We start from the raw sequence: 21,390 nt of genomic DNA on the forward strand, positions 1-21,390 counted from the left end.
GGAAGGGGCCTCTCCGAGATGCCACAGTGAGTCAAGAGTCCTCACTTTAGAGGGCTGGAGAATGATCCACTGAGGCAGGGCCAGGGCTCCTGTCTGAGAGGGGCTCCTGAGGCTGCAAGCTTTTCCCCTTCCGTGGACTGCATTCACACCTTGTTCGGTCCTGCTGGGGTCGGGGCTCTCCTTCCTTGCCCCTTTTCCTTGGCATTCTTTCCACAGGCCCTGTGTGGTCTGGGCTCTACCGAGAGGTCCCCAAGGAGAGCTGGCGCGTTAGTCAGCCAAGAAGCAAGCAGGCAGGCAATGCCAGCATGCAGGTGGCGGGGCTGGCAGGGGAGCCGGCAGGAGGGCCGGACACCCGGAGCCGGGGAACTGTAATGTTCAGGGAATTTCAGTTGGCATTGCTGTCCCGTTCCAGCCAACTGGCTAACGGTGCCGAGTTTGAATCAGTGACCCGCCTCCTGGTCCCTCCTCCTTAGCCAGCCTCTCTCCCTCCCTCCCTTTTTCCCTCCCTCAGTGGCCCTCCAGGAGGCGGGAGGCGCCCGCTGTCAAGGCAGCTGAGCCCCGGCAACCGCTGCTCTCCGCTTCTCCCCTCGCGGGGCCGCCTCATGGAGCGCAGGGCCCGGGCTGGCTCTCGCTGAGTCCCGGGCCTCTTTTAGCCTCATCCCCAGAGTGGGAGGGGACCGTGCCCGGCACAGCCCTGCCGGCCCTAGCAGCTCCCCACACGCCACCATGCCTCTGCTGGACGTTTTCTGGTCTTGCTTCAGGAAGGTGAAGGTAAGTGACTGCCCAGCCCCAGCCCATCCCGCTGCTCAGGGGGGAAGGAGGCAGATGCGGACCATTGCGCGCCAGCTGGGAAAACGGACCAGATGGGCTTCTGAGACTACCTGAGGCTCTCAGAGTTAAAAGGGATTGGGTTCAAGTCTCACCTTTGTTACTTAACCAGTTCTGTGACCTTCTGTTGCATTCCCATAAAAACAAGTCGGCTAGTTGGTTCTTTTTCATAAAACTTGCCTCTGTTGCTTCCTGGATCTTGCCACAAAGGCAAGATGCTTAACCTCTCTGAACCTCAGTTTCCTCTCAGCTTTAGAATGAGGACCATAGTAACACCAACCTTATGGGGTAATGAGGTTGGTGTTATTGTTTACATAGTAAATGTATGCAAATCCAGGAGATAATGTGTGTAAGGTTCCTAGTAGGATGCCTGGTGAGGAGCATCCACACAAGCAATGGTATCTATTATTATTATTATTATTATTATTAATTTCTATCCACATATATCAAAGCACACACTCTGTGCTAGGCACCATTGGAGCTACACAAAGACAAAAAAGGGCTGGACACAGTGGCTTACGTCTATAATCCCAGCATTCTGGGAGGCCGAGGTGGGAGGATCACTTGAGGCCAGGGGTTCGAGAGCAGCTTAGGCAACATAGGGAGACTGCCATCTCCATTTTTTAAAAGAAAGCAAAGAAGGACATGGCTTTTGTCCTCAAAGAGAATATAAGAAAAGTGACAAATATTTACCAGGCACCTACTATATGCCAGACATTGTGCTAAATAGTCAGTTTGTCAGTAAATATTTGTTGAGTGTCTACTATATCCTGGCCATGGGGGATACATGAGCACAGCCGAACTCACAAGGGTGTGTAAAGCATGATTCCGCTTTCAAGAACCAAGAAACTAATATTTATTTAGTATCCACTATGTACCAGACCTAGGCACTTTTAATTCATTCATGTGGTGGTGATCTTCAGCACAACCCATTGCTTTCCTGCTTTTATAGATAGGGAAAGAACACTGTGAATAGTTAAGAAATATTTACAAGGTTGCTCAGATATGACTGGCAGAGCTGGGATCTGAGCTCCTAAGTCCATGCCTTTCTTGACACTGTGTGGTTTCCCACAGTACAACCCAGGAGGAAGACTTTCAAACGACTAGCCTGACTGACTGTAAGACAGGATGAAAGAATGCTGGGACCTTTGGGAAGGAAAGATCCATTCCACCGGGAGGGACTTGGAGAGATTTCACAGGAGGTCACATTTGGGCTGAGTCTGAGGCTTAAAGGAAGAGAAGAGTTTGTCAGTCCAAAAGTGGGGGAAGGGCATTCCAGGCATGCCTGGCAGAGGGAACTTCGTGAGCTAGAGTTTGGAGGCAGTCAAATGGTAGTGGGCTGGGGGAAGGGCTTCTTTCGTGATGTGGCTCAAATGTAGGGTTAGAGGGGATAGGAGCTTGAGAAGGGGAAGCAGGGACTACTTCCAAAAGGGTTTGGAATTGATCTGTGGATTCATGGTCCTCACCTAGTGGGGGTCCCGAATGAGATTTTTCAACCATCTGTGGTGGAATGAGAGAAAAGTAGGGATAATGTCGTGCAGTGTTCATAAAACTAAATTAATTCCACTCAAAGGACTATTCTTTATTTGGAGACTGTTGTGTCCTTCCTGTGGGGGCGGGGATTCAAATGATCTTTCTCCTACAAAATATGAGTGAGAAATTTTTTAAATGTCTGCCCTCAGCAAAATTACAAAGTTTGCAACATGCTGATTGTTTCCCTATTTATTTATTTAAGAACGTTTTCCTCATCCATGAAATCTGAAACTCTGGTGACTACTGTTTTGGGGAATAAGGGGCTGATTTCAGTACAATAGGGATATAATTAAGTGGACGGTTTTAGAAAAAGCACTCCAGCAGTAGTGGGCAGGGATGGTGCGGAAAGGCCCAAGCGGAGGTGCAGAGGCCAGGAAGGAGGCAGCTGCAGTGGAAATGAGGATGGGAGAGGAAGAAATGATGGAGAGCTGGATGGAACGAGAACGACGGGGGAAGGGAAAATTAAAGCGCCTTTGAGGTTTGATGCCTGAGAGGCACCTCTGTCCCCTACCCCGGTTGACTGTTCTAGGTGCTTGGCATGGATTTAAATCTCTTTGCACTCATTCCCCCAACTTCTCAGATACCCAGCAAACATGTCCTAACCCCTGTCAGCCTCTTAGAAACTGTTGGGCTAGGTTTAGGGCGGTGGCTCATGCCTATAATTCTAGAATTTTGGGAGGCCAATGAGAGAGGACTGATTGAGGCCAGGAGTTCCAGACCAGCCTGGACAATATAGTGAGACCCTTTATGAAAAATAAAAAAATTAGCTGGGCATGGTGATGCATGATGGACACCTGTAGTCCCAGTTACTTGGGAGACTGAATTGGGAGGATTCCTTGAGCCCAGGAGTTCAAGGTTGCAGTGTGCTATGATTGCACCACTACACTCCAGCTTGGACTACAGAGTGAGATCCTAACTCAGAAGGAGGAGGAGGAGGAGGAGGAGGAATAGTAATTATAGGTATGGTGTCACACCTGTAATCCCAGCACTTTGGGATGCTGAGGCAGGTGGATCACTTCAGTTCAGGAGTTCAAGACCAGCCTGGGCAACATAGTAAGACTCTGTCTCTAGAAAAATAATTTAAAATTAGTCAGGCATGGTGATGCATGCCTGTTTTCTCAGCTACTTGTGGGCTGAGGCAGGAGGATAACTGCAGTGAGCCATGATCTCACCACTGCATTCCAGCCTGGCCATTAGACTGAGACTATGTCTCAAACAAAACAAAATAAAACTGGTGGGCTAGGACAGCCCCAAGAGAAGGTTGAGGATCTCTATCCCGGGTCCCAGACATTTGCACACATTCACTCATGTGCGTGTCCACAGAGGACATACACGTGCATTTGTGCACATTCAGCCCCACACACATATGCACAGGCACACCATTCAAGTGTGCGTACACACATACACACATAGAGACGAACACACATATACCGTGGCACAAGCAGGCAAATGCACATGTACACACAAACAGTGCACATTCCTAGCATGATGTAGACTCACACACATATGCATGCATGCATATACAGAGGTAGGCACACAGGCACATCAGATACATACCCTCCTACGCACAAGCTTGGGGGACACACAGAGACACAGCCAGGCACGTCTCCAAAAAGCCTGTAGACATACAAAAGCATGCACACGGCGTGAAGGCCCATGTGCATGCGCATGCATACACACAGGTCTGTGGTTGCGCATGTCCTTGGCAGATGTGAATCAACACACGGCTGGATCTCAGGGCTAAGAGGCAGCCTGCCAGATCCACACACACACTTGGACTGCGTGCTCCCTTTTCCAATGCTGCTGCTTCAAGGCCCCAGTCAGAAAGGCAGGCTCTCTGGGCTCGGGAGCTCAGTCAAGGGCACAGGCTGCTGTGAGCCACCTTCCCTCTCTGAGCCAGGCCCCCTGAATGTGGGAGACTGAGGGGTTTGAGGGGCGGGGAATGCCCAGGACAGATCCTGTCAGAGCTGAAAGGGCCTCTCAGATCATCTTATTCAAACTTCTCATGGTCCTGATAGGGAAACCAAGCCCCTTGCCTCCCCCACCATATGGAGCCCCCCATCAGCTGAAGAGGTATGAGGAAGGGTGAAGCAGACAAACTTAGGTTTCAATTCCACCCCACACCCACAGGCACACATACTAGCTGTGTGCCTTTGAGCAAGTCTTCTCCGAGCCTCAATTTCCTTGTTTGCAGAATGACACTAATCAGTGCCTGCCTCATAGAAATGCCACGAACATTTGGTGGGTGGGTTGTGTCTTTTTTTTTTTTTTTTAACTGAGTCTCGCTCTGTTGCCCAGGCTGGAGTGCAGTAGTGTGATGACTGCTCATTGCAACCTCCACCTCCCGGGTTCAAGCAATTCTCCCGCCTCAGCCTCCTGAGTAGCTGGAATTACAGGCGCCCGCCATCACCTCCAGCTAATTTTTTTTTTTTTTTTTTTTTTTTTGTATTTTTAGTAGAGACGGGGTTTCACCATGTCGGCCAGGCTGGTCTCAAGCTCCTAACCCTAAGTGATCAGCCCGCCTCGGCTTCCCACAGTGCTGGGATTACGGGCCTAAGTCACCACGCCCAGCAAAGTTGTGTCTTTAAAGTGCCTGACATGGAGTAGGTGGTCAATACACATGATTTGTTGGAAGCTGCTTCCGAAACTGTGTAGTGGAGGCATCACAGCAAAGAACGAGGGTTATTCCATATTTGAAAATTCCAGGGTTAGGGTCTCAGGTCTCGTCTGCTCCTTTGCCACAACTCGTCCTCAGTCCTTTACTTTGACTCTGCCTAGGTCTAGGAACAGAAGTGATCCATTTGGGAGATGAGGACTGACACCTCAGAAGCCAGGGATGGTGGGAAGGTGGCAAGAGGCCAGGTCAAGGCTCAGGATTGCTTTGAGCTGCTCTTGTGTTAGGGGCAGCCAAGGGACAAGACATTTAAGTGTGAGATGAATCCAGTATAAATAGTCCAATATGTGTCTTCTGTGTCTTTCCCTTGAGGCCACTCAGGGCCCAGAAGGTATCCATGGCCGCTTGGTACAACCAAGCATGCATATGAGTCAGTTTCTCACCCGCTCCCCCACAACACACACACACACCCCACACTCACACTCCACACACACACAGCACACACACCAAATACACACCATACACACACACCATACACATGCCACACACACCCCACACACCACACATACACCACACACACACACCCCACACACACACCACACACACACCACACACACCACACACACGCCACACACACACACACACCCCACACCCCACACACACAGCACACACACCAAACACACACCACACACACACCATACGCACCACACACACACCCCACACACCACACACACACACCACACACCACACACACACCACACACACACACACACCATACACACACCCCACACACACCACACACACCCCACACACACCCCACACACCACACACACCCCACACACCACACACACACCACACACACATCACACACACCCCACACTCCACACACACAGCACACACACCAAACACACACCACACACACACACCATACTCACCACACCCCCCACACACACCCCCCACACACCACACACATACCACACACACACACCCCCACACTCCACACACAGCACACACACCAAACACACACCATGCACACACACACCATACACACACCTCACACACCACACACACCCCACACACCACACACGCCCCACACACACATCACACACCACACACACATCACACACACACACACCACACACACACCACACAGACACACCACACACACACACCACACCACCCACACACACCCCATACATCACACACACACCACACACACACACGCCACACACCACACACACCCCACACACACATCACACACCCCCCACACACACCCCACACACACACCACACACACACACCCCACACACCACACACACCCCACACACACACCACACACACCACACACACACACACACACACACACACCCCCCACACACCCCACACACCACACACACCAACACACACACACACCACACACACACCCCACACACCACACACACCCCACACACACACCACACACACACCACACACACACACCACACCACCCACACACACACCCCATACATCACACACACACCACACACATACACGCCACACACCACCACACCCCACACACACACCACACACACACACACACACACACACACACACACACACACACACCCCACACACCACACACACCCCACACACACATCACACACCACACACACATCACACACACACACACACCACACACACACCACACACACACACACCACCCACACACACCCCATACATCACACACACACACCACACACACACACGCCACACACACACACACACACCACACAAACACCGCACACACACACACCACACCACACACACACACACCACACCACACACACACACCCCACATACCCCACACACACACCACACACCACACACGCACCACACACACACCCCACACCACACACAAACACCCCACACCACACACACACCACACACACACACACACACCACACACACACCACACACACCACAAACACACACCACACACACACACACACACACACACACCACACACACACCACACACACACCACAAACACACACCACACACACCACAAACACACACCACACACACACACACACACACACACACACCACACCACACACACACACACACACACTCCACAAACACACACACACACCACAAACACACACCACACACACACACACCACCACACACACACACACACACACACACACACACACACACACACACACACACACCACACACACACACACACACACACACACACACACACACACACACACACACACACACACACACACCACACACACACACACACACACACACACACACACACACCACACACACACACACACACACACACACACACACACCACACACACACACACACACACACCACACCCACACACCACACACACACACACACCACACACACACACACACACACACACACACACACACCACACACACACACACACACACACCACACACACACACACACACACACACACACCATACACACCACACACACACACACCACACCACACACACACACACACACCACACACACCACACACACACACCACACACACACACCATACACACCACACACACACACACACACACAGCACACACACACCACATACATACAGAACCATTTCTTTGATATGTCCTTTGCCCCCTTCCAGCACTTAGCATGGTGTTATGCACATAAGGGGTGCCAGGAACACAAATCCTCCCTCATGTTACTTGGCTTCAGGTGGGCATATCAGGTCCTAGAGGGCACTGACTTGGGAGGTGGGAAATCTACCTGGAGCGCCATCTCAACCACGACCTCTGGATGACCTTGAGAGGGTCAATTCTCTCTCCTGTCCCTCAGTTCCCTCCTCTTATAACATAGGTAGATAATCACACAATATCAGAGATGAAAAGGCCCTTGGAGGTCATCTATTCCTCCTTCTGTGTTCCTCTCTCCAAACTACCAGTGAGGAAACTGAGGCCCAGAGAGGGAGAAATATGGCCAAGGTCTCAGAGGGCGTCAGGACACAGCAGGATTCCAATGTGGTCTGTGTAATATACCATAATCTCCCTACTCATTCTGTGACAAAATCCAAACACAACTTGTCTCTGGTAAAATCTAAAAGCAGTAGTAGGGGGGATGTCTCTACACATGCCACACACACGCATGCAAACACATATGTGTTAACAACCCTGCCGCACCTACCCATAAAGCTTCTATGGGAGTTAAAGCAAATCATGGACAGACAGTCGTGTGGACTGGGAAGGCTCATAGAGGTGAACCTCCCAGTCGTGGGCCAACGTGGGACCCCATGCTTTTCCCTAGGCACCATACTTACATACTTAGGTCTCACACATGAGTGTGTATGTGCACAAGGGCTTTCCTGAGCTCGCCCAGGCACACATTCTCAAGCACCATCTCCTGTGAATGCTTTCGTCCAAGTATGCATGAGACTTCCATGTGGCTGCTCTTATACCTGGCTTCCCAGGCACCTGTTCATATGAGTGTGAGCTTTCACGACCCCCTGTGCAGGCTCACATTCATGTACACACACACACACACACTTGCAAGTGAGGTGAGCATGCATCCTCCTTATGTGTGCTTGCCCACATCCCAGCCCCTCTCTGCCCCTAGGCCAGCTCTCAGCTTCCCAGTCTGCCTAGGAGCAGCCTGGCAGGATATGGGGTGAACGTGTGACGATGATAGGGTGATTCAGCAATTTCACTCCCAGCCTCCAGGATGTCTCTCCTTTTTCATTCCTTTGCCCTTGTCATCCCAAGCAAATCCAATTTGCCACATGCAGTGTATATTTGTTGTGGAAGGGGCAGGGGGAGTATAGAGAATTCAGGGGTGCACATGAATGTATACAAACTCCTGGGGCTGGAAAAGGGACCTCAGAGACTCCTCGATGCCATCACTACAGAGTTGCCTCTATCACATCTTACCAAAAGAATGGCCAGACACTTGCACACCTCCAGTGATGTGGAGCTCACCACTTCCTCAGGTAGTCTCTTTTATCTCAGGACACTGTTGCAGATCCCTTCATCAGTCTGATGTATGTGCGTGTGTGTGTGTGTGTGTGTCTGTGAATGGAAGTAGTAATGTACATGGGTACATATGAGACAGTATGTACAGCCAGCCATGTCTTAACTACTTGTTCCAAAGAAATAAATTGTGACATAAGACTCTCAGGTCATGGAAAAACCACTTAGAGGGGGAAAGGCAAGGGCCTATACTGCACAGAAGGAAGGTTCACTCGGAGGACCCTCTTGGCAGAGTTCCACAGCCCACTCAAATAACGTGTCAGTTGGGTGATAGGTATTGGCCCCGTATACGTGCGAAAAATTCAGACTGTGGATTGTCCCTGACATGGTTAACTGTAAGATGCCTAGATACTGGACATATGCTGTGTATCTTTGAGGCACAGGCCCATGGACTAGAGCAAAATAATAGGTTGTGGTAAGGTTATTGGCATAGATGGAGCTCAAGAGATTTGTGAGGTGGTTTCTGGGTGATCTAGGAAGCTTTCTGGGAGCAGTTTTTGGGAACAGAGTAGAAGGCAACTTAGTGTTGCCAAAGGAGTACTGGACACAGAGTGAGACTGACCTGGATATTACGTCCACCTCTGCCACATCTAGGCTGAGTGCTCCTGGGCATGTCACCTCTCCTCAGTGGATAAGACTTAATGGAGTTGCCAGCGAGATGATGTCTATAAAAGCCTGTTACAAGGTAGATGCTCCATTGAATCTGAATCTGAAGGAATGACCTTTGGAAGAAAAGGGCAAAGAGTGTTTTCAAGGCAGAATGAGGTTGGAGACATGTGAGGGAAGAGTCACAGATCCAAGGGACTTGTCCTCAGTGGAGGTGTTGGGAGTGAATGGAAATGGGAGGAGAGGGAAGAACAAGAGACTTTGAAATTTGTGTGTGGGACTTTGAACTTTGTGTTCTTGATGCAGTGAAAAGACCAAAACATCTACATGGAGTCAAGCCCTTCACCTATCTGAGCCATGACTTGCTAGCTGTGTTGACCATGAGAAAGTTACTTCACCTTTCTGAGCCTTAGTTTCTTGCTCCCTAAAATGTAGATAATAGTAGTACCAACCTTACAGGGTTATTCGGAGGCTTAAATCAGTTAATATGTATAAAGCTCTTAGAAAAGGGGCACATAGTAAGCATTGACCATTTTTATTATTTGTACACTGGGAAGAATGATAACTCCTACCTTATAGGGCTATAGTAAGGATCAAATGAGATAATGATCCCAAAGCCTGTTGAAATGTTTATTTGTTGTTATCTTGGACAAAATGTGAGGGGGTTTCCTTAGGCTGAGAATAACCTTAAGTAATTCATTCCTTCACTAGTTCAACCAAGCAATATTTATTCAGGGCCTACTATGTGCCAGACACTGTGTTAGATCTTAAGGAGATAGGTAATGGTGAGCAAAACTGCTATAGGTCTTCATCTCATGCAGCTTACTGTCTAGTGGATATGAGTTTTTCACACTCAACCCCCAAGTGCCCTGTTGGTGGGCATGATTGATTTAGTACAGAAAATTTCAGTATATGAAACTGTTCAATGCGTTAACAGTTCTAGTTAATCTAGTACCTGTGATTGGAGATGCCACCTAATCCTTAAGGCAAAGGGATAGCCATGCTGAAGTCTGAGTAACTCCTGTAACAGCAAAGTCTGGAACGATCTTAGGCTCAGCCTGGGAATGGGGATGGGGACCCGCTGCCAAATTTGCCTGATCCGAAGCTCCTAACCCTTGCCCCATCATCACAACTGGTGTGTTTTCCTCGAGTCATGTGAGATTGGATAATATTTGTTCTTGGGAGTGGGAGAAATAGGGGCCAGCATTGGGAAGGTGAGATGGGAGCAGGAGGCAAGGCTTCAACTCTGACCTAAGTCTCTTTGGATACAGATTCTTACCTTGCTTTTAGTTTTTTTGATGCCAAAAGGCGTACAAGTGGGAGATCCCGGCGGGGTGGAGGATATACCTCCTATGGCTATGGTGGAGGTTGGGGGAAGCAAAAAGGAGTGGAAGGGGCTGCAGATTGGCAATACCAGACTTCTCTTTCATCCCCAAAGACTAGAGGAAGTTAGAACTAATACTAGCTAATATTTGCACTTGATCGTAGCCAAGAGGTCGGGAAGCGATACTAGCTAATATTTGTAGAGCACATACTATGTGGTGTACACTGTTCCAAACCCTCCGCATATATTAACTCATTTCACCATCACAATAATCCTGCACGGCAAGCTATCATTTTCATCATCCTCATTTTACTGAAACACAGAAAGGTTTAGAAATTTATCCAAGATTACACAGCTATTAAGTGGTGAATTGGGGATTTTTAACCCAGGTAATCTAGTTCCAAAGTCCACTATGTTCATGTAATCTGTGCTGCGTTCCTCCACTTGTAAAATGAGGAGGCTGGATTGGTTTATCTCTGAGAGTCTTTCCAGCTCTGACAGTCTCATTATATTTCACATATACTTCTATGAACTTCCAGGCCAAATGAAAAAAAAAAAATTCTGCTCCCAAATGTCAGTGATTTCCACTAAAGTCCCTCAGGAGAAAAGCGGGGAGCCCAGGCTCAGGGAAAAGAGCCGACACTGGAGCTTGGTCTTCCCAGCAGCCTCCAGGGCCTGAGAACAGCTGGGGGCCTGGGAAGCTCTGGGAGCCAGGGCCTGGCCTGCATTTCCAAGTCACTGGTAACAATAACAAGGAGCAGCAGCTCAGGCAGCCTCTGCTGGGATTTGGGGTCAGAGGTTTCACAGTGGGTGGGGAACAGAGCTCCTCAATTCCATGCCTCTGGGCAACCCTTGAGCTGTTGCTGCTGCTGCTGCTGTCAGGGCCCTTAGAGTCCAGGTCAATCAGTAGTTCCAAGGCTGAGGCTGCCAAGGGGCAGAGGAAAGGAAGTCCTGCACTTGGGGAACGGGAGTTGAGGCCCTGGATATGGATGAGGCTGACTTTCCCTGGCCCTTTCTTCTACCTTGGGTTGGGTGCCTTCTGGGAGCTGGAAAGAAGAATGTAGTACGATGATATAATGTTGTAGATGGAAATAGGACACTGATCTAGCAGCCCAGGTTCTGCCTCTTCTTCTCTTCTCTAAGCCTCAGTTTCCTTACCTACAACATGGGGAGAATATTCCCCATTTCATAATTGATTGTGATGATGACCTATGTGAAAAGGCCTGCCACACAGTGGGTGCTCAGTAAATATGAGTTGAATGTAAAAATAGTTGATTGATTGCTCTAAGTGACGCTGGGCCCATAGGTTGGACCCTGTTTGTTCATCTATAAAATGAGGAAAAATTTTTACCTGCCATTCCCTTCATTCCCTGGCTGAGGAGAGCCTAGAATTGGGGACATCCTGTGGAAGTGAAAGGACAGTAGAAAACACAGATGCGACTACCCTGAGGTTGAGGAAGTGGGTTGTTTAGGCAATTTCCTCATTCCTCCTATTCCGGCCCCTGCTCCCATCCCTGGTCAGACTAGTTCAGACTCTGGAAAAGAAGCTCCATCCCACACTGGAATCCCCATGTCTCTCTCCTCCAGCCGCTTCCTACACTCACCCTATAGGGCGCCTCTCCCGGAAAGACTCCCAGGTTCTGGGCAGGAAGGAGGGTCCCTGTTGGCTGGTGGGAAAGTCAAGTCTTTGGGATATTACATTCCTGAGATTATCCAGAGAACCCCTGGGGGTTGCAGCTGCTGCTGACTCTGCTCCCTGGCCCTACTCTTGGCCTCTGTGGACGTGTGGACAGCAGGGCCCAAGGCAGGAGAAAGATTGGAGGAAAGGCTCAAAGGCAAAGAGTCAGGCCTGGAGCAGCCCTGCAGGCCAGGTGAGGAGTCAGGATGGGGCAGCAGGAAAGGATGTCCTGGCAGCACTGGCAGGAAGGAATTAAGGGGAAAAGCATCCAAGGCAGTAGGAATTTTTGCCAAGGGGTGACTTATAAAACCATCAGCATTCCTGAGGCTATAGGTTGGGGGCCCTTTTTGGGGGTGGATGAGTAGGTATTAAATCACAGTCGTCCTGGGGGGTAGAGATGGAAAATCAGGCTTTCTGAGAGGCCTTCTGTGAGGCCCACATACTCCAAGCCAGTGTGGGACAGCTTGCACCCTCGGAGGGAGACAGACGGGAGACAGGCGCTCTGGGGGTTCCTCAGGAGGCTGTCCCAGACTCTGAGTTCTATAAAAGCCTTTTAGAATTTATTCCTTCCATTGCTCTTTCCCAACTGGGAATGTTCCTCATTCTCTTCTTTGTGATGGCAGACTAAGAATCGTCAGGCACCCCCCTCTCATTAGGTAACAAGTCTGAAGCCCAGCAAAGAATTGGTCAAATGTACAGGGTCAAGCCCAGAACACCTGTGTCAGTCAGTCCTTCTTGAAACCAGCTCTCCTCTGCCCTTTTCGGGGACAAGATTGGCATCCTTCAGGGCTGTAGCACTCCATCCCCAGCAGACCTCACATCCCGAACATGAGCACATGTCTCCAGGTCATTGACATGGGGTTTAAAAGTGGCACCATGACACCAGTACTCCCACTTAGGACCTGGAGGTAGGCTCAATTGAGCTCCAACCCACATACCATCCTCCATCTCTACTCAGCTGTCTCTGAACTGTGAGCTGCTCTAAGAAACCAGCCTGGGTCTAATCGACCCCTGTGTCTTGTCACAGTCTGGCTCAACACAGCCCCTATTCTAGGCCTAGCCTAGAGAAAGTTTGCCAAGTGCATAGAACACACATGAACTCTCATGCACGTACAAGTGGCCAAAGCCACTGTACCCACCTTCCAGCTGAGAGACCCCCAAGAGAGAGGAGTCAGCTCCAGAGTGCTCAGGAGAGCCTGCTTTCCACAGTGGCCATGGTCTGTGCTGGCAAAACTCAGGATAGGCCTGGGGGTGGTGAGAGCCCACTATGGAAGAAGGGAGGGCCAGGCTGTGAATAGGGCTCTGTGTAGCCAGGCTGAGAAGGCTGGGGGAGGCTGGAATGTGAAGAACGTGCTCTCATGACTGTGGCCCTAGGCCTGAGTCTATGGCACAGGGCTGGCTAGGAGTGACGGGTGGGGGTGTTGGAGGTGGTTAGGGAAGGAAGGGAGAGGTGGAGCAGAGAAACCAGGCAAGACAAGGACAAAAAGTCTCTCCAGACACACCTCAGATACCAGGGCAAGGGCTGGTCCTAGAGCCTGGAGGCTGAGCGAAAAGGATGCTGGGAAGAGTGAGCTCCATCCCAGCCACTTGTGGCTGAGGATGGCCCAGTTCTGGACAAAGCTTGTCCATAGCCTTTGCAGCTTGTCTCCAAACTACCCCTCTCAGACCTCCCTACTTCTCATCCAGCAACCATCTTTCTGTTTTTATTCTCCTTTTGGCTCTGGTTTTCTCCTTTGCACTCTTTCAATGTGTTTCCCTTTTCTCTGAAAAAACTCATGATCTGCCTTTTTTTTTTTTTTTTTTTTAGCTGGCAACTGTATCTCCCACTAGACTGAGAGCTCCTCCAGGGCAGGAATCACATCTGCTTTTGTTCATGTTTGCATCTGCAGGTCTACCCCAGTGCCTAGTGGACTGCTCAGAGCAGATGCTCCACAGACCTTTTTGAATCCAACAGATCTAAGGGAAAATTCATTACAACAGAAAGATTCCCCCCGTATACCCACCAAATCACTTTTTCCTCTGTTCCTGACCTCAGTTAATAGCATCACCATCCACCCAGTTGCCAGGCCAGAAACATTGGGGTCATCCTTGACTCCTCTCTTATCCTCCCACATCCTTTCATTTACTTTGGTTCTACCATGTAAATTGTCCATATATTGGTCCCCTTCTTCCTATCCTAAAGACCACTGCCCCACCCAGAACCTTACCATTAACTCTCGTCTCCCTTTCTTTTCCTTTCTTTCTTTCTTTTTTCTTTTTTTTTTTTTCTTTTTTAGACGGAGTTTCACTCTTGTTGCCCAGGCTGGAGTGCCATGGCGCGATCTCAGCTCATTGTAACCTCTGCCTCCCAGGTTCAAGTGATTCTCCTGCCTCAGCCTCCTGAGTAGCTGGGATTACAGGCATGTGCCACCACACCTGGCTAATTTTTTGTATCTTTAGTAGAGACAGGGTTTTTCTATGTTGGTCAGGCTGGTCTCGAACTCCTGACCTCAGGTGATCTGCCTGTCTTGGCATAAGTGCTGGGATTACAGACGTGAGCCACCGTGCCAGGTGTCTGGTCTCCCTTTCTCTGGTTTTGCCTGAGCCCCACATTCCCAATCCATCTTTCACTCAACAGTTAGAGTAACATTCTGAAACATAAATCTGACTACATTACCTCTCTGTTTAGGGCCCCTCAATGGCTCCCCATTGGGCTCTAGATAAAGTCCCAAGTTCTTAAGATGACCTACAAGGCCCTTCACGATCTGGCCCCTAAACTGCTGCTTCAGATTCATTTCCCACTCTCTGTCTGGCACTCTGCTCTCCAGCTAGACCAAGGTCCTAAATGTGACAGTTCCGGGAAATTAGGAGATAAACTGATGGGTAGGACAAACCACAGGCTTTGATACCTCCTCATCCTTTTCTAGTCTCCCCCTTCTACCTGCCAGGCTCTTTGCCCCCTTGTCTTCTTGATGAACAACTGCTTAGCTTTCAAGACCTGTTCTAAACGCTACTTTCTTCATGAGGATCCTTATAACAATGTGCCCCCACTCCCAGCAACAACTTACTCCCTCTGCTCAGTTCCATAAAGCTTTATACTTTCCAATAGCACTCACATTGAATTGTGATGATTTGTGCATGTAATCGACTTCCCCTCTGAGCTGTGATTTCCTCAAGGGCAGGGAATATGTCTGATCTATATGAATCCCTGAGTACCTAGCACAGGGCTTAGCCCTGAGGAGGTACCTAGTGAATGAGTGAATAAATAAATGAATATATGAATGAATGACCCACTAGATGAGAAGATTGTCACCACTAATCCTGGTCTTCTTCTAGAGTGGCTGTCTTTGTAACTGTTGGATTTTTGGCTTCTGGGTTCAGAAACTCCAAATCAGAGGGATATGTTCTACAACAAGGAAACAAAAAGGGCCTTCACTTTGTAGCAGAACTCTTTGATGCAAAAGTTCATAAGCTATCTTCCCCTGTAAGTCTTTCAGCTACCAAAATAGCATCAAGATTAAGGTCAAAAGCAGAGTGGGACTCATGGGCCTGATCCAATCCAGGTTATTCTGGACCTCAGAGAGAAAAAAATAGAATGCCATAAAATTGGGAGCCCTATTGACCTCAAGCATAGACTGTTGGTTCTGACACTTACCTTGACCTTGAGCAAATCATTTCACTTCTAGGCCCCATTTGCCTTATGTGTCTCATGAGGATAATAAAATCTACCATGCAGGATGGTTGTAATGGCCAAAGTAGGTCACTAATTTGTAACCTATAAATCCCTAAATTTAAGGCCTAGTTATTTCCTGAACTATCTGTAATTCTGCTACAACTATGATGGGTTGGGCTGGTAGGGTGGAGAAGTAGGAGATTTAATATGACTAGAGCATAGAGTACAGTCTGTCCCACCCATCAGTTCATCTCTTAATTTCCAAGAACTGTCACATTTAAGACCTCACAGGGGCCTGCTTTGTCCTTCTCTTCTACCCTCTCATCCTTTCTCATTTTTCTTTCCTCCCCCTTTGTCCACCACTAAGAATTATATTGACTTGCTTAATCATAGTTCCACTTTGTAGCTTTGTAGCAAACTTTCATATCTGTCGCTATTGGTCTTTCTCCTCTAGTCACGCCGATCTCATTCTAGAACTTTTTGTCTCCTTCACACTGACATCCCTCGAGGGTCTTGCCAGTGAACACTTGGGAGGACATCCCCCATCCCTCCTCTCTCCTGTGGCCCATTGTGGGCTACAAGGGTGGATCAGACCTTTAGTCATTTTAGGGTAATCTAAGGCTGAGACAAATCTTTTAGGATTAGGAAGCATTGTGGTCAAGTGTCTGCAGCTGGTATGGCAGTCATTGTGCAGAGGGTAAGAGATAGACACGTACTATGGCAACTATTTTCCTGGTAACCACTTGGTTGGTTTAGAGGCTGGCTGTGTAAAAGGAGAACAGGCAAGAAGACCCTTCTACCTCTAAGAGGTACCCTTCTTTCCTTCCTTCTTTCTTTTCTCTCCTCCTTAACTATTGAATGAATGTCTCTACAACTACCATTTTAGCCCAAGCCACTGACATTGTTTGCCTCAACTGCTGCAAAAGCCTCCTAACAGATTTCCCCACTTCCACCCAGGCTCTACAGTCCACTTCCTACCCAACAGCCAGAGTGACCTTTTGAAGGTAGAAATCAGATCTTGCCATTCTCCTGCTCTATATCCCCCAATGGCTGCCTATTATAATTTGAATCAAAGTCCAAATCCTTGCCCAGGCCTTCAAAGCCTCTCATAATTTGGCCTTCGTTTCTCTCTTCACCATCTTCCTGAAATGCTCTTCACCTAGCTCTTCACACTGCTGATAACTTCTTGCCATCTGGGTCTCTGCTCAAAGTTGAGCTCCTTTGAGAGACCCGTCTGGTCACCTCTGTATTCCCCCTACTCAATCACTCTCTACCTCATCCTGTCTTTAAAAGTTTCTCCTTCTTGGTTCTTAGTGATGCCTGAAATTTCTTATTTCTTTGTTTACTTATTTATTGTTTGTCTCTTCCTACTAAGAGTTCAGCCACATGAGGATCTCATCTGCCTAGATCACTGCTATATCCTTAGCATCTAGCATAGTGCGCCAAAGGGCATTGGTACTGTATAAATATTTGTTGAATGCATGAATTTAGAGTGCTTAATCTTTTTAAAAAGTGTCTTTATGTATGTTAATTTGTCACAAAGCCTGTGAAGGGGGATTATTGCTCTCCTAGTCTTATAAATGCAGACACTGAGGCTAAAGAGGTTACGAGTGATGTTCAATGTCACATAATCAGTAAGCAGGGGAAGGTGGCCCTGAACTTGGGCTCTCCAATTCTAAATACTGCCCTTGCCACCAACACACCCTGCTTCTAGCTTTGTTGATGCTATACCAAGGATGGTATGTGCCAAGCAAAAGTTAACTCATTCTTTGATAATCTTTCTTATCAGGCCTTGGAACAGTACTGTGAGCTGTGGCAGAGTGTCTCCAATCCCCTGACCTGGGGGTCTTCTCCATTCAGGGAGAGTGAAGTGAACCGGCGGGATCAGCAGTGGGGTAGCAGAAAGTACAGTTGTATGGAGTAGGCATCCAGGAGTCTGTGTCTGGGCTCCACTTTGTTCCTTACTTCATTTTCCTTTTCTTTGGACCTCCATGTGTCTTTCCATAAAATGGGTGGATCGAGCTTGCTAACTTTAAGATCCCTTTCAGTTCGGATATTGCATCTCAGCAATGCCTTAACCTCTTCTCTGTTTCTTTTGCAGTGTTTCCCATTGCTGCAGGTGAAGAAGAATGCTGGTAAGTACACGAGGGGGGCATCACAAGTGGCATACAAAGAGACTGAGCTTCTCAGTAGTCCTCATGGGGCAGCCGATCAGGTCCCTGGGCAGCAGAGCCAACAGCTGAGATGCAAAAGCCGGAGACATCCTCTCTGTCTCCCTCCACTGGGCATTTGCTGTCTTCCTCGGGCCCTGCTTTTTGGCTCATGTGCAGAGCGTCTTTATTTCTCAGCTGGAGGTTTTGCTCTTGTCAGAGAGCCAGGGGAGGACTTCCCTCCAGAGCTTTCAGCAAGTGGCAGCCACCCATATACTTCTCTTGTTCTCAAATGCCTTATTTCCACTGGGAAATGTATTAGGGGTGGGAGATGCCTCAGAAGAGAAAACAGGTAAGTGGAGGGTAAAGGAAGGAGACTTGGCATTTGGGGTTCAGTGTCTGTTATACTCCCAGCACTTGCTTTATCTAGAAGGCTTCCAACAGGAGGTAGGCTTTGGAGTTCATTAGACTGAGGGGATATATGTAGCTTTTTCCTTTTGCTCTCTCACAAGTTTCTTTGAGCCCAACTTCCTATCTGCCTGGTGCCTCTGGTGTCCTACTTGGGTGTGGATAAGTGAACGGCATACTGGGAGCAACTACCTTCCATTGAGAAGGACACAGTTTTCTAGAGAGGGATAACAGCTTTGTGGAGGAAGAGAAAGAAGGCTACTGGCCAGGGAAGAGTTTGGTGCTGGAGCCTGAACTCCTGTATCAGCTGGGCTTTGCTGAGGTCATCAAGGCCATCCTCCTGGCTCTAGCCTGACTTCAGTCATTCCCATTGGCTCCAATTTTTCATCAGGATGAGCTCACGACTTGAATGAGCATAGCTGCTGGTGACAGGATTGGGGCTGCCAAAACAGAAAGGCATCAGTTAACAAGTGTCATGCTAAGAGTCTGTGCAAGCCATCATGGGAAGACGTTGGAAGAGAAAACCAGAACCCTTACTAATAAGGACCTTCCAAAGTATTTGGAGCTGGTTTGGGCAAATCACACCAGGATAGAGAGAGGGGATTCTAGTGACTTCCCAAGGACGTTTCCATCTTATGACTCTGAGTTTTTGGGTGGTGGCTGCTACAAAACAAGAACTGATAGGGTGGGGGGTTTATTTGCATTGCCATGACAGCAGATAAGAGAGGATTTATTTTGAAACAGGAACACTGCTTTGATCAGCATACAACATACATCTGCTTCTCCACTTCCCCACCCTGCCTTTCCCCCTCATCATCATTCCAAGGCTTCTTGCTGGGCAGTTTCTGCTTTGCAACAGAGACTTCTGGGGGCACAAGGTCTGTGCACTGCCCATACTAGGGGAAGGGCACACTTCTCCATTTCAGAGACACCAGCTGCAAAGGCTAAAAAGAAACCCCTCAGGCCCTGAAATAGTGACCCCCTCAGACGAATGCACTCACAGCTGCCAAGTTACCTCTTTAGAATGTCTGTGCCAGGCAGAGGTGCCAGCACTGAGCTCTGGGAGGGTGGGCACCAAGTGGCTGAGTGGTCTGTGGCTTCCAGAGGAGACAGGAGTATCTTTTAGGGGGTGGGGTCAGGCAGAGGAGGTTGCCATCTACGAAGTTGAGATGGGACTGGTCTTTCTGCTATTTCTTAGGTTAAAGTTTGAAAATGTCTATTTAAAGGCAAATGGGAACACGTTGTCTCAGGCTGATTCAAAAACAATCTGGCATAAATTATGAGTTTATGTGGATGTGGAAATGGTAGCAGCAAGGCACTGGGAATCAAGGCACCTGGATTTTAGCCCAAATTTCATTATAGATTCACTGTGTGAGCCCAGGAAAGTAGCTTCCTCTGTCTGGACTGGTGTCCACATCTACAAAATGGAGCTTATTGCATGGGACTCTCGTATGGATCACAATAGACAGCACATTAAAAATGTCAAAGTGCTGAACAAATGTGATTGATTGTTTCTGAAATTTAGGTCGTGGGGTGAGCAGAATGCTTCATTGTTTTGTTACGTATTATTTGAGACATAGGTAATATCTTCACAGGTTTCAAAATTCAAGAGGTACAAAAATACAAAGTCTCTTCTCACCCCAAGTCCCCAGCCACCGAGCAAGCCTCTTAGAGGTGATCAGTGTTAGCAGCTTCTTGGCCCTCGATGAGTTTAGAAGGTCTGAATCAAGTGAGCTGTGTTAGATGGGACTGCGATGGGAGCTGGCACTGCCTGACTGGCCTGGGGGTGGGGCTGAGGGGAGCTGCAGAAAAGGTCATGGAGCAGGAATCCTGGGGCAGGAAATATGGGCTGGTAGAATCAGCATTCTTTTGGGACCCAGTCTTGACTGTGCCACTCATGGTGGAATGATACCAAGTAAGGGCCTTCCCCTCTCTGAACCTCAATGTTCTCATCTATACATTGAGCCTGTCCCATTCTCCTATGCCATTTCTCCCAAGTGCCACCAGAGCAGAACAGAAGTGGTAGAGGACAGGACTAGCCAGGGACTTCTTAGTGACAAAAAAGCCAAAATACTGACTCCAGGCTGAGAGTTGTATATAATTTCTTTCTATCTTTCTTTCTTTCTTTCTTTCTTTCTTTTCTTTCTTTCTTTCTTTCTTTCTTTCTTTCTTTCTTTCTTTCTTTCTTTCTTTTTCTTTCTTTCTTTCTTTTTCTTTCTTTCTTTTTCTTTCTTCTTTCTCTTTCTTTTCTTTCTTTCTTCTCTCTTTATCTTTCTTTCTTCTTCTCTTTCTCCTTCCTTCCTACCTACCCTTCCTTCCTTCCTTCCTTCCTTCCTTCCTTCCTTCCTTCCTTCCTTCCTTCCTTCCTTCCTTCCTTCCTTCCTTCTTTCCTTCCTTCCTCCTCCATCTTTTCTTTCTTTCTTTCTTTCTTTCTTTCTTTCTTTCTTTCTTTCTTTCTTTCTTTCTTTCTTTCTTCTTTCTTTCGCCTTCCTTCCTTCCTTCTTTTCTTTTTCTTTTTTTCTTTGAGACAGGGTCTCTGTCACTCAGGCTGAAGTGCAGT

General features: G+C 48.4%; 1 protein-coding gene across 2 annotated transcripts in view; it reads left to right on the forward strand.

The window, feature by feature from the left end:
- The first annotated feature begins 510 nt into the window (after nucleotides 1-510).
- STARD8 (StAR related lipid transfer domain containing 8) overlaps nucleotides 511-21,390 on the forward strand; it is a 78,247-nt gene continuing 57,367 nt past the window's right edge. The window contains exons 1-2 of one of the 2 annotated variants that reach the window (XM_050776849.1): nucleotides 511-771; nucleotides 18,374-18,407. In XM_050776849.1, the coding sequence (XP_050632806.1) occupies nucleotides 727-771; nucleotides 18,374-18,407 (79 nt within the window). In that variant the 5' untranslated portion in view covers nucleotides 511-726. The remainder of the gene's footprint in view (nucleotides 772-18,373; nucleotides 18,408-21,390) is intronic. The other variant, XM_050776847.1, reaches the window with a different exon arrangement.

The sequence above is a fragment of the Macaca thibetana genome, chromosome X (assembly GCF_024542745.1).
Source record: "Macaca thibetana thibetana isolate TM-01 chromosome X, ASM2454274v1, whole genome shotgun sequence".
In the NCBI taxonomy this organism is placed as follows: Eukaryota; Metazoa; Chordata; class Mammalia; order Primates; family Cercopithecidae; genus Macaca; species Macaca thibetana.